The sequence below is a fragment of the Helianthus annuus genome, chromosome 3, assembly GCF_002127325.2.
Source record: "Helianthus annuus cultivar XRQ/B chromosome 3, HanXRQr2.0-SUNRISE, whole genome shotgun sequence".
NCBI lineage: Eukaryota > Viridiplantae > Streptophyta > Magnoliopsida > Asterales > Asteraceae > Helianthus > Helianthus annuus.
This window is the reverse complement of record NC_035435.2, coordinates 154,068,598-154,078,606: the sequence shown is the minus strand read 5'-3', so window position 1 is coordinate 154,078,606 and position 10,009 is coordinate 154,068,598. Positions and strand designations below refer to the sequence as shown.

Sequence of the window (10,009 nt, the reverse complement as noted above, 5' to 3'; positions counted from 1 at the left end):
TAAGTTTTAATGGAAATTATTAAAGTTCAAAGTTCTACTTAGACACTTTTAATATACCAAAAAAACAAAAGTAATGCAAATTGCTTAATCCGGGATTCAAACCCATGTCTGCGTGTTAAAACTTACATGCTTTTCCATTCATTGTTTGTGTTAGAATTTGTCTGCACGTGTATATATAAATTAATCTCGTGGTTGGGGGAAGGCAAAAAGAGAATTGTTTTAGTGGGTGCCATGTAACACCCATGTTTGGGTAACCCCCCTTATCAACTAATCAGCATTGATTACTATTCCCGGCCATGTTTTTTTTTCTATATAAGGTAATTTTTTAAATGGTTGAATTTCCAATTAAGTGAACTTTACATTTTTCCGCACTTCATGACGGGTTTTTGATTGTTATGGGTTCGATTTATCAAAGTAGTGATACGATACCGACATTCAAAAAAGCAATCTACACGTGTTTTACATTTATTTTTGTCCTTTTATCTATTATTCTCTGCTTACCATCAGACATATAATATCAGTTTATGATATTGTAAATTTTAAGAAAAAACAAATGTAATATAAGTGCCTAACTGTGTATAGTAGGGATGAGCATAAAATTGAATTAACCAACCGTAACCGAAATAATCGAAAATACCGAACCGAAATAACCGAATGGTTGGTTATTTATATTTTTGATAACCAATTGTTGCGGTTCAGTTATGGTTATTCTTATTTTCATAACCGAAAATAACCGAACTGAACCGAATGTTTTAAACATGGTCGGATCTATAGGACTATAGGTTTTTAAGTTATTGTTTAAGTGTTTAACCATTGCCCAATCCATATGTTTTTTTGGTGAAGTGTTTAAATGTTTTAACCATAGCCTAACCTCAATAAATTTAAAACTCTAGCCACTATGTGTTCGTATTTACGCTTCCACATAACACGTGTCTACGATGGGAAGGAAAGTGAGGTGTTGAGTTTATTTGGGAACTCGAAAGTGAAATGAAGACCAAGTATCTGCATCTATTCGTTGCATCTTCCTAAATTTCGGGACGAAATTTCCTAAAGGAGGGGAGACTGTAACGCCTCGCTTTTTGTAACTTTCCTTATTTAGCAAGTTTGTTGTACTCTCCATTTATGGAAACTTGTATTCCTTTGTATTCGTATTTTCATTTCAAACGTTGTAATTCGAGACTTGAATCATAATAAAAATCCTATCATTTATATACTTGTGCTATTCATTATTCGTAACTACTTGTTAATTTTTCATGATACATACATAATTGATACCATTTACATGCAAATTCATACTTATTCATAATTATATACAAAATACACTTATACGCTCCTTTGTTTATGCACAACACTTATACAATGCATTTATATGCTTAAAACCGACAAAACCAAGCAAAATTGAAATTGGGCTTATGGGCCTGGCCCTCTCGTACGAATGGGCAGGCCCAGTCGTCCGAGAGCCCACTCAGCCTATAAATAACAGTCCATTCCCTTCATTCCAAACCTTCAACTTTCGAATTCTCTCTCAAGCTGACTTCAAGCATTTCACTTGGAGCTTGTCTCAGCTATTTCTAAGTGAGTTTTAGCTCATAAACATCTGATTTCATCTATCTTCTTCCATTTTCTTCAGATTTTCATAAACTTTTTACAAGATTCTTCACGAATCTTCACTTGGTTTATCAGATCTGCAATGGCAACTGATAGAAACTATCGAATCATTTGAGGACCAAGTTGAAAGCAAAGTAATTCTTTCAAAACTATTTTAAATAATCTTTCTGACTTCGAACTCAACCGGATGTGAGGTTCTCTGACTTGGCCTGCACAGTCAATAACTGTGGATTCAAGTTTGAAGTAATTCCAGTCAAGTAGGTAATCAGTTCAAACAAAACCGAACCGATTTTACCTAGAAACAGTCTCGTTCGTCCGAAGTGCAGGCCCAGTCGTCCGAGAAGGTAACCCTCTCGTACGAAAGGGGACTCCCAGTCATCTGAATGCGCCTGTTTCATTAAGTTCCGACGATTTCAAGTGTTGAATGACTGTCCAGATCACTATTTTCAATATAGATGATTCTGGAATGTCAGTGTGTGTTCTGTGGGAACTTTGATTTGCAATCTAGATCCACCACCTCGCTTAACTCGTGTAACGAACACCCAAACAATCTTCTAGACCTAGAACGAGTGAACCCCGTCCTCGTCCGAACAATTCATATTTCGGTTTCCCCGTTATTCTGTTTTTCGCATTCCATGTCGCTGATTCTGTCGAGCAAACTAGGACCCATAAAACCACAAAAAATCAGTGTCGGGACAAGTGCACGGACAGAATATAATTCCTGTTTTATTATACTTTCATATTACACTAAGTACTTTAAATTTTGTAACTTAATCCTTCAACTCCAACTCACGCCTTCGTTTGCCCTGTAGGGTAACCTTGATGTTCCACTATTACCACCATCCCTTTGCTCGTCGGGTAGAATAACCTTGGCATTCATGTACTATGTCAACCAACTCTATGCTCGCAGGATTACTAAAGAAGATTTAGCAAAACCGTGAGTATACTCGAACACCCTTTTTCCAATTTCACACTTTGGGTGCAATATGTTAACTTATAAACCTACACAGTTACACTTAGACTTTTATACAATTGCACAAACGATCCAATACATGCATGCTAAGTTCGTTATACTTGATTCGTTATTCTGGATGATTCTTTTGTGTGATAACTTGTCATTAACTTCGTACAAGCCTCCCGTTAACATGTATAGCGCTATAGGAATAACGCACCATCCCTAAACTTGTGGTCGTGTTAAATGCTTATTATTGCAGTAATCAGAGGATTGACTTGAACATTCACATGCCAGTTTTAATGTTAATCTTGATAACTAGTTTGCCATATGAATTCGTTAAACTTTTATACTTATACTATATATCAAAACTTGTATACTCGCCAATACGTTGAATTAAACCATGTATTTTTAACATGTTGCAGGATGATGATGATGATGATGATATTAAAATGGGCGTAGCGACGATGCTTTAGATACACATCTAGAAATATTTAGATTATGTTGTTGTATCAAATTTTGTACTATGTGGTATTTGTTACGTCGTTGTATTTGAAATTATGTTGTATTTTGAATCTCCAAGTGTTGTAATGTGACAAGTTGTTGTGAAATGAAATCAGTTTTATTTAAATTACTGTCACTTTTAGTGTTATGTTGCAATGAACAATCCCGTTCGTCTCACTCCGATGTTTCCGCCATCGGTTGGGGTGTGACATATAGGCCTATAGGTGTAATATTTAATTATCATATCATATCGTATATCATATTGTATCGTATAGGTCTCGTATAGTATAGGTCTCGTATAAGCTACATGTGTAGTATTAGCATAGCATAGGCCTATAGGTGTTGTATAGATCACGTATAAGACTTATATTACACTATATGATACGATACTACACCCATAGATCCATACCAGGCCAATACAGTACCTATACTACTATACAATAGGTTTAGTATCATATAAAAAGGGTCCTAATAAATCCACATGGTATCATCTTATTTACACATGGTTTATACGGCCGTATAAGGTTATACGGCCCGTATAGAATAAAGTGAACTGACAAAGGCTGCTGCTAGCAGCCTTTGTCAGTTCACTTTATTCTATACGGGCCGTATAACCTTATACGGCCGTATAAACCATGTGTAAATAAGATGATACCATGGTCGTATATATGTTATACGACTACTTTATACGGGTCGTATATAACTATACGGCTCGTATACAATGAATTTCCTTTATTTTATTGTTTTATTACTATTTGACGCGACATATTATTCCTCGATTCACGTGCGAGTAGACGTAAGATTCTCTGATTCGATGTTATATTCCTCGATTCTTGTGCGATTTATGTGATTAGACGTTAGATTCCTCGATATTCGTGCGAGTTATTTGATTCGACGTTAGATTCCTCGATTCGCGTGTTAATCATTTGAAACGATGTAATATTCCGTAAAATTCTCTATATAAACGACACTAATTTCATTCATTTTCATTCAACTTCTATTCGTTTCTTCTATTTTTCTCTGTATTCAAATTATTTACGCTATAATGTCGGGTTGGGGTAACTTTTTTAATGTGTTTGATAACGAGGCGAATCAGGGGAGTTATGATAACAATGAAGATAACAAAGCGGGCATGTTTGATCTGAATGCTCCGTTCGATTCCATTCTTGCGTCGGATGCAGGTCAGGATAGTTGGGGTTTGGATGCCATTCAGCCTAATTATGCTGGTTATTATCCATCGCAACACCCGGTTAATTTTGAAGCCCCTCCTGTTAGTTTTGGACCACCGACTGATATTTCTCAGTCTCCTCCCATAAGTGATGGACCGCCGGAGTGTCCAAATGCTGACCAGGAACGTAGTGAGTTTCAAAACAAGCAGGCATAACATTTAATTATACGTTTATTTGTTGTACGTTAACTATTTTAGTGTTTTTACGTTTGATGTTGTTTTTATTAAAACCTTAGATTAGGGTTGCTCAACGGGTCGTGTTCGCGGGTTGGTGGGTTCAACCCGACCTGAACCTGAAAATTTTACACAAACCCGAACTCGACCCGAACCCGAAAATCGTATCATACATAACAACCCGAACACGACCCGAACTTTCATGGGTTAATTTATGACGTAAAATATATTGTTAAAAAACTTAATATAGTATAAATGTGTAACGGGTCAAGCCGCTAACCCGACCATGTTGACCCGAACCCGACCCGTTAACCCAAACGGGTTCGCAGGTTCAACCTGAAACTGACCCGAACCCGTTTATACTAAAACTAAACCGATTGGTTAATCATTAATTGACACATATAAGTGTTTTCGTTAGATATTCGCTAGCATGGATGAATTGGTAGAGTGGTGTAGAGATGTTGGACGCGTAAATGGCTACGCCCTCGTCACCAAATGCACCATCTACGATAAACAGGGTAGCGGTAAGCCGTCAAAAATCTGGCTTACGTGCGATTGTGCCGGCGAGTACAAATCAACAGCCACGGTCAGACGCAGCAGGACCAGGAAAATCGGTTGCAAGTTCCAACTGATCGGGGCATACAAAAAGAGGTTAGGTTATTAGGAACTAAAGGTTGATGAAGCTAAACATAACCACGAACCATTTCTGTATCCAGAGGGTCATCCGTCCCTAATGAGGCTGACTCCATCAGAAGAGAGGACGGTGGAGCAAATGACGCATCAGAACATAAAACCACGAGACATTCTTGCTGCCATTAAAGAACAGAACCCCCATAATGTCTCAACAAGAAACACCATATACAACGCTCGGGCCAAATTGGGTCGAATGGAACAAGTCGGCGAGACTCCAATGCAGATACTTTTCGACCGGTTGGGGAAGGTTGGGTTTGTTTTTTACCATAGAACATCTCAAAACGGCGAACGGGTCGAGGATGTTTTCTTCATCCACCCAGAGTCGAACATGTTGTGGCGCGCCTTCCCGCATGTGTTACTTATAGACGCCACCTACAAGACGAATCGGTACAAAATGCCGCTTGTCCAGATTATCGGCGTTACATCCACGTTGATGTCGTTTTGCATTGCTCATGCGTTCGTAAGCAACGAGAAACAGGAAAACTTCACATGGGTTCTACAGAGGTTGAAACACTCATTAGACAGTGTTATGGAACCCCGTGTAATAGTAACGGATAGAGATCGCGCCCTAATGAACGCATGTGCAACCGTGTTTCCCAGGGCTAGACATTCATTGTGTAGGTGGCACATACAGCAAAACATCTTCAAATATTGCAGGAAAAGCTTTAAAACAGATGATCAATGGGAAAGGTTTCTTTACAGGTGGGGCGAGCTAATTAAGTCAAGACCAATCATGACTACAACTACTGGTACGAGCGAATACGATCAAACTTGCCACGCAAAAAAACCGATGGTAAGTTTTATATAATTTTTGCTTAATAATCGTATTAATTTGACTTGTCTTAACTGCACTTGACTTTGATTACAGAGATTATGAACTATTTGGATTCAATCTGGTTACAACCATATAGAGACCGGTTTGTTTCGTTCTGGAGCGACCAACATCTGAACTTCGGTCAACGTACAACGAACAGGGCAGAGGGTCAACATGCCCTTTTGAAGCAGTACCTAGGCGACTCTAATTACACCCTGGAGAAAGTGGTACCACTTATCGATAAGCTCATAAGAAACCAGGTGACAGAAATCAGAGCCAGCATTGAAACAAGCAGGAGCCGAACATTGGGTCATCAAAACAAACCAATATTTAATATCCTACTAAAGAAGGTTTCACATGCCTGCCTAGAGTTGATATCAGACGAAGTAAATGAAATAGAAAAATTAATGTTATATAACCGTACATGCGCGTGCCGTTTGTATACAAGCTGTGGGTTGCCGTGCGCGTGTCGGTTGGAACCGTATACAACGAATGGTAATACATTATTCGACCAACCACATTTTATAATCATAGCCTTTTATCACGCAAAATCTTATTGACGTTTTATGTTGTTTGTTGATATGTTTCTTAGGTGAAATGATCCCGTTGGAGTTGATAGACCCTTTTTGGAGAAAGTTAAATTTGGACTCCATAGTGGAACCGAGCAAGGTGGACTCTTTCGACTTAAACGGCGAATTTGCGCTTCTCAAACAACATTTAAGTGCTCAGCCGAGAGAACTCAAGAAAAACTTGATTCAAAAAATGAAGGATTTGGTACAACTCAATAAGACGAAGCTTAAACAACCAGTTGTGCAAAAAAACACACGGGGTCGTCCAACTTTAAAAGCTCAGCAACAAAGGAAGGATGATTCGTTTACGGAGCCTTCTAGACACAACTTTTTTACAACGCAGGACCAGCATAGTGATTCACAAGATGGGTTTGGCACACAAGAGTCAGCGATCGAACCTACCAGGCACAGCTCGTTTGTCGAGTCACAAAGTTATTGTACTGAAACACCTATGTTCCTCGGCGAGATTGCGAAAGGCGCTAAGAATTCGAAAACGAAAAACAAGGTCGCAAAATCAAAGGAAGAGCCACCAGATTTACCTTTGCTGCCTGTCGGACAAGTTAATATGTTCTTGCACTACCAAAAGTTCATTCCACCGTGCTTCTATCCACACCTCAGTCACATACAAAATGTGCAGGGTGATGGTAATTGTGGGTTTCGATCTATAGCGGTCGACTTATCGCTTAAAGAGTGGCAGTGGCCATTCATGCGGCAGAATCTTCATGATGAGTGCGACCGGTTCCACGATTTTTGGAAAAACATAAATGACGTTCAGTATCAACAAGTTCTGGAATCATTAGTTTGGTCCGACCAAATAGTCGGAGCACCTGAACATAAGTGGCTACAAATGCCATTCACGGGGCTTCTGATAGCAAACCGATGGAATGTCATTTGTCTCTTATTAAGTGACCTTGGTTGTGCTTCATTTTTCCCATGTTCACAACAGCCGAAGAAAGTATTCCGCATCGAACAGTCGCGCTTGTACATGTAAACAGGAACCATTTTATTCACGTCAGATTAGAAGGGGAATATCCAATGCCAACCCCATCAGGATACTGGCGACAACCGACACAGAATACGCCAGCAGAAAGTTGGTATCACTATTACAAGGAACGTATTGACCATTATAATATGATCGTTGATGAATATAGGACCAGGGATTACATAGATATAGGGATGTTGTGAATATAAAATGTTATTTACATGTTTTGACAATTTGTAATGATCAACATACACGTTATATAAATGTTTTGGCAACTTGTTCAAATTGAATTTGAAAAAACGTTTAAACGAATCAACGTTAACGCATACCGACCGTATTTTTGTCAGTTCCGCATATAGTAATTGAAAATAAATGAAAAATACTGAATTGTATACGGGTCGTATAAACATATACGCCTCGTATACATTGATCGTATATTAAGTATACGACAGAATTATAATAAATTAAATTAATGTATACGAGCCGTATACACTTATACGGCCCGTATACACAGGAAAAAAAATCGTATAAGTTTTATACGACCTCATTTCCACCATACGGCCTCAACATTCCACAAAAATTCTCTCGGTTTTCTCTCGGATCGTTCTTGGACAGCGTTCTTCGGCGTTTTTGGCGTTTTCTTCTCGTTCTTCCTATACGGTACGTTTTCGTATAGTAAACTTTCAAATTCCGTAACATGTTAGATTATGGTCTTGTATAGTAAAACGTAGATAGGCATAACGATTACGATTGTATAATTCAATTTGAAAAAAAAAATTTGAAACATAAAATTGTAACTGGTTATTCAAGTGTATACGGTCGTATAAATTGTATACGATCGTATATTGTTTGATTATTCAAACTGTATACGATCGTATACATTTTATACGACCGTATACACTTGAATAATCAAAGGTTTGTCGATCGTATACATTATATACGCTCGTATAACCTTTGAATATTCATACATTATACGATCGTATATTTATATACGGTCGTATACCTGTTTGAATATTCAAAGGTTATACGAGCGTATATAATGTATACGGTCGTATACTTGTTGAATATTCAAACATTGTACGAGTATATATGATATGTACAATACGTTCGTATACAAGAACAGTATTGGTATAATACGTTAACGATAATCGTATAGTGATTGCTAAGTTGTAATTGTTATTTGTTACAGACGATATGGCTGAGTCATCAGCAGCTGGTGCGGCCCGTGGAGGTCGAGGTCAGGGTCAGGGTCGGGGCCGTGGACGTGGACGCGAACGGGGACGTGGACGTGGACAGGAGGAGGAGGTTGTGCCCGATTTTACTGAGACGGGGCGGTTTGTTAGAGATATCCCCCGAGGTACCGTTGCCTATAGGGTTTTGGGCAAATTACGGGAGATGGTGCTGGATGCGCCTCGGACCATAGATTTTTAGTTTTTGACCGATATTGGAGCGATCGGTCGGGTCCGGGAGCTCATGCCAGCTAACTACCCGTGGGACCGCTTATTTGATGCCGCCGCAGAGCGGGCCCACAGGGAGATTACTTTAGAGTTTTTATCTACCTTTTCATTTACGGACACCCGGGGTGGGGGTTTTCAGCATTTTTTGACGGCAGAGGCCGTATCTTTTTCTATTTGCGGCAAGAGTCAGAGGATGTCACTTCCTCAGTTCGCTGTTGCCTTGGGTCTGTACTCACAGGAGGACTCAAGGTCCCGCACATTTTTTGATGCGCCAGTCACCACGCACACTAACGTGTTGTGGCCGTATTGGCGCACTATTGGGTTCGGGGAGTTCGCCAAACCGAAGCAGCGATCCCCGAAGGCACGAGCGACTGATCTTTACGACCCGTTACACCGATACCTACATCGGTGTATCGCCGTGACGATCGCCGGTCGTCATGATAGCAGGGAATGGGTCACCCAAAATGACCTATTCTTCTTGCACGACTTACTTAGCGGCGGGGGGGCCAACTTGGCGTACAAGTTGGCCGCATATCTCGCCGACTACGCTTTTAAGCGACCCTCTTCCCACATCAGCTGTGGTGCCTTCGTCACCCGTCTGGCGAAGGCTTACTTTCGCCTCCTGTCCCCGCAGGTGGCAAGTGATATGACCCTGATACGCCAGCTTGACAGGGTTGGGAGGGACACAGCCCTATCGATGGGTTTGGCTCGCGAGCTCGAGGGAGGGCAGCTGGTTTGGGCTTATGGTGTGGGTGAGGGACCCCGTGGACAGGGTGGTGGAGAGGGTGGTGATGAGGAGGGAGACGATGGAGAGGGAGACGAGGGGGAGGGAGATGGAGATGGAGGCGACGGAGAGGGAGGCGACGGAGAGGGGGTCGGTCATGCTGGCGATCGATCACAGGTAGCTGCGGAGGAGTTACGGGGTGATCGCCCGTACGTACGACGCAGCGTGAGACAGCGTGTGATGCCTCCACAAGGGGTGGAGGAGAGACTCGTTCAGGTCGAGTCGGATGTAGCTGCAGTCAGAG

At 40.6% G+C, this 10,009-nt stretch overlaps 1 protein-coding gene across 1 annotated transcript; it reads left to right on the top strand.

The window, feature by feature from the left end:
- Window positions 1-4,109: 4,109 nt before the first annotated feature.
- Window positions 4,110-8,955, top strand: LOC110932296 (PKS-NRPS hybrid synthetase CHGG_01239-like). The gene is made up of 6 exons (XM_022175641.1): window positions 4,110-4,442; window positions 4,885-4,990; window positions 5,183-5,908; window positions 6,028-6,468; window positions 6,566-7,186; window positions 8,714-8,955. The coding sequence occupies exons 1-6, from the start codon at window positions 4,110-4,112 to the stop codon at window positions 8,953-8,955; spliced, it is 2,469 nt and encodes an 822-aa protein (XP_022031333.1).
- Window positions 8,956-10,009: the final 1,054 nt, after the last annotated feature.

What these genes read in the sequence shown, in the direction of transcription:
- LOC110932296 (XM_022175641.1), top strand. Translation starts at nt 4,110, where the DNA reads ATGTCGGGTTGGGGTAACTTTTTTAATGTGTTTGATAACGAGGCGAAT. An exon ending in AATCATGACTACAACTACTG is followed by an intron (nt 5,909 to 6,027) that starts GTACGAGCGAAT and finishes CTTTGATTACAG; the next exon opens with AGATTATGAACTATTTGGAT. An exon ending in ACAAAATGTGCAGGGTGATG is followed by an intron (nt 7,187 to 8,713) that starts GTAATTGTGGGT and finishes TATTTGTTACAG; the next exon opens with ACGATATGGCTGAGTCATCA.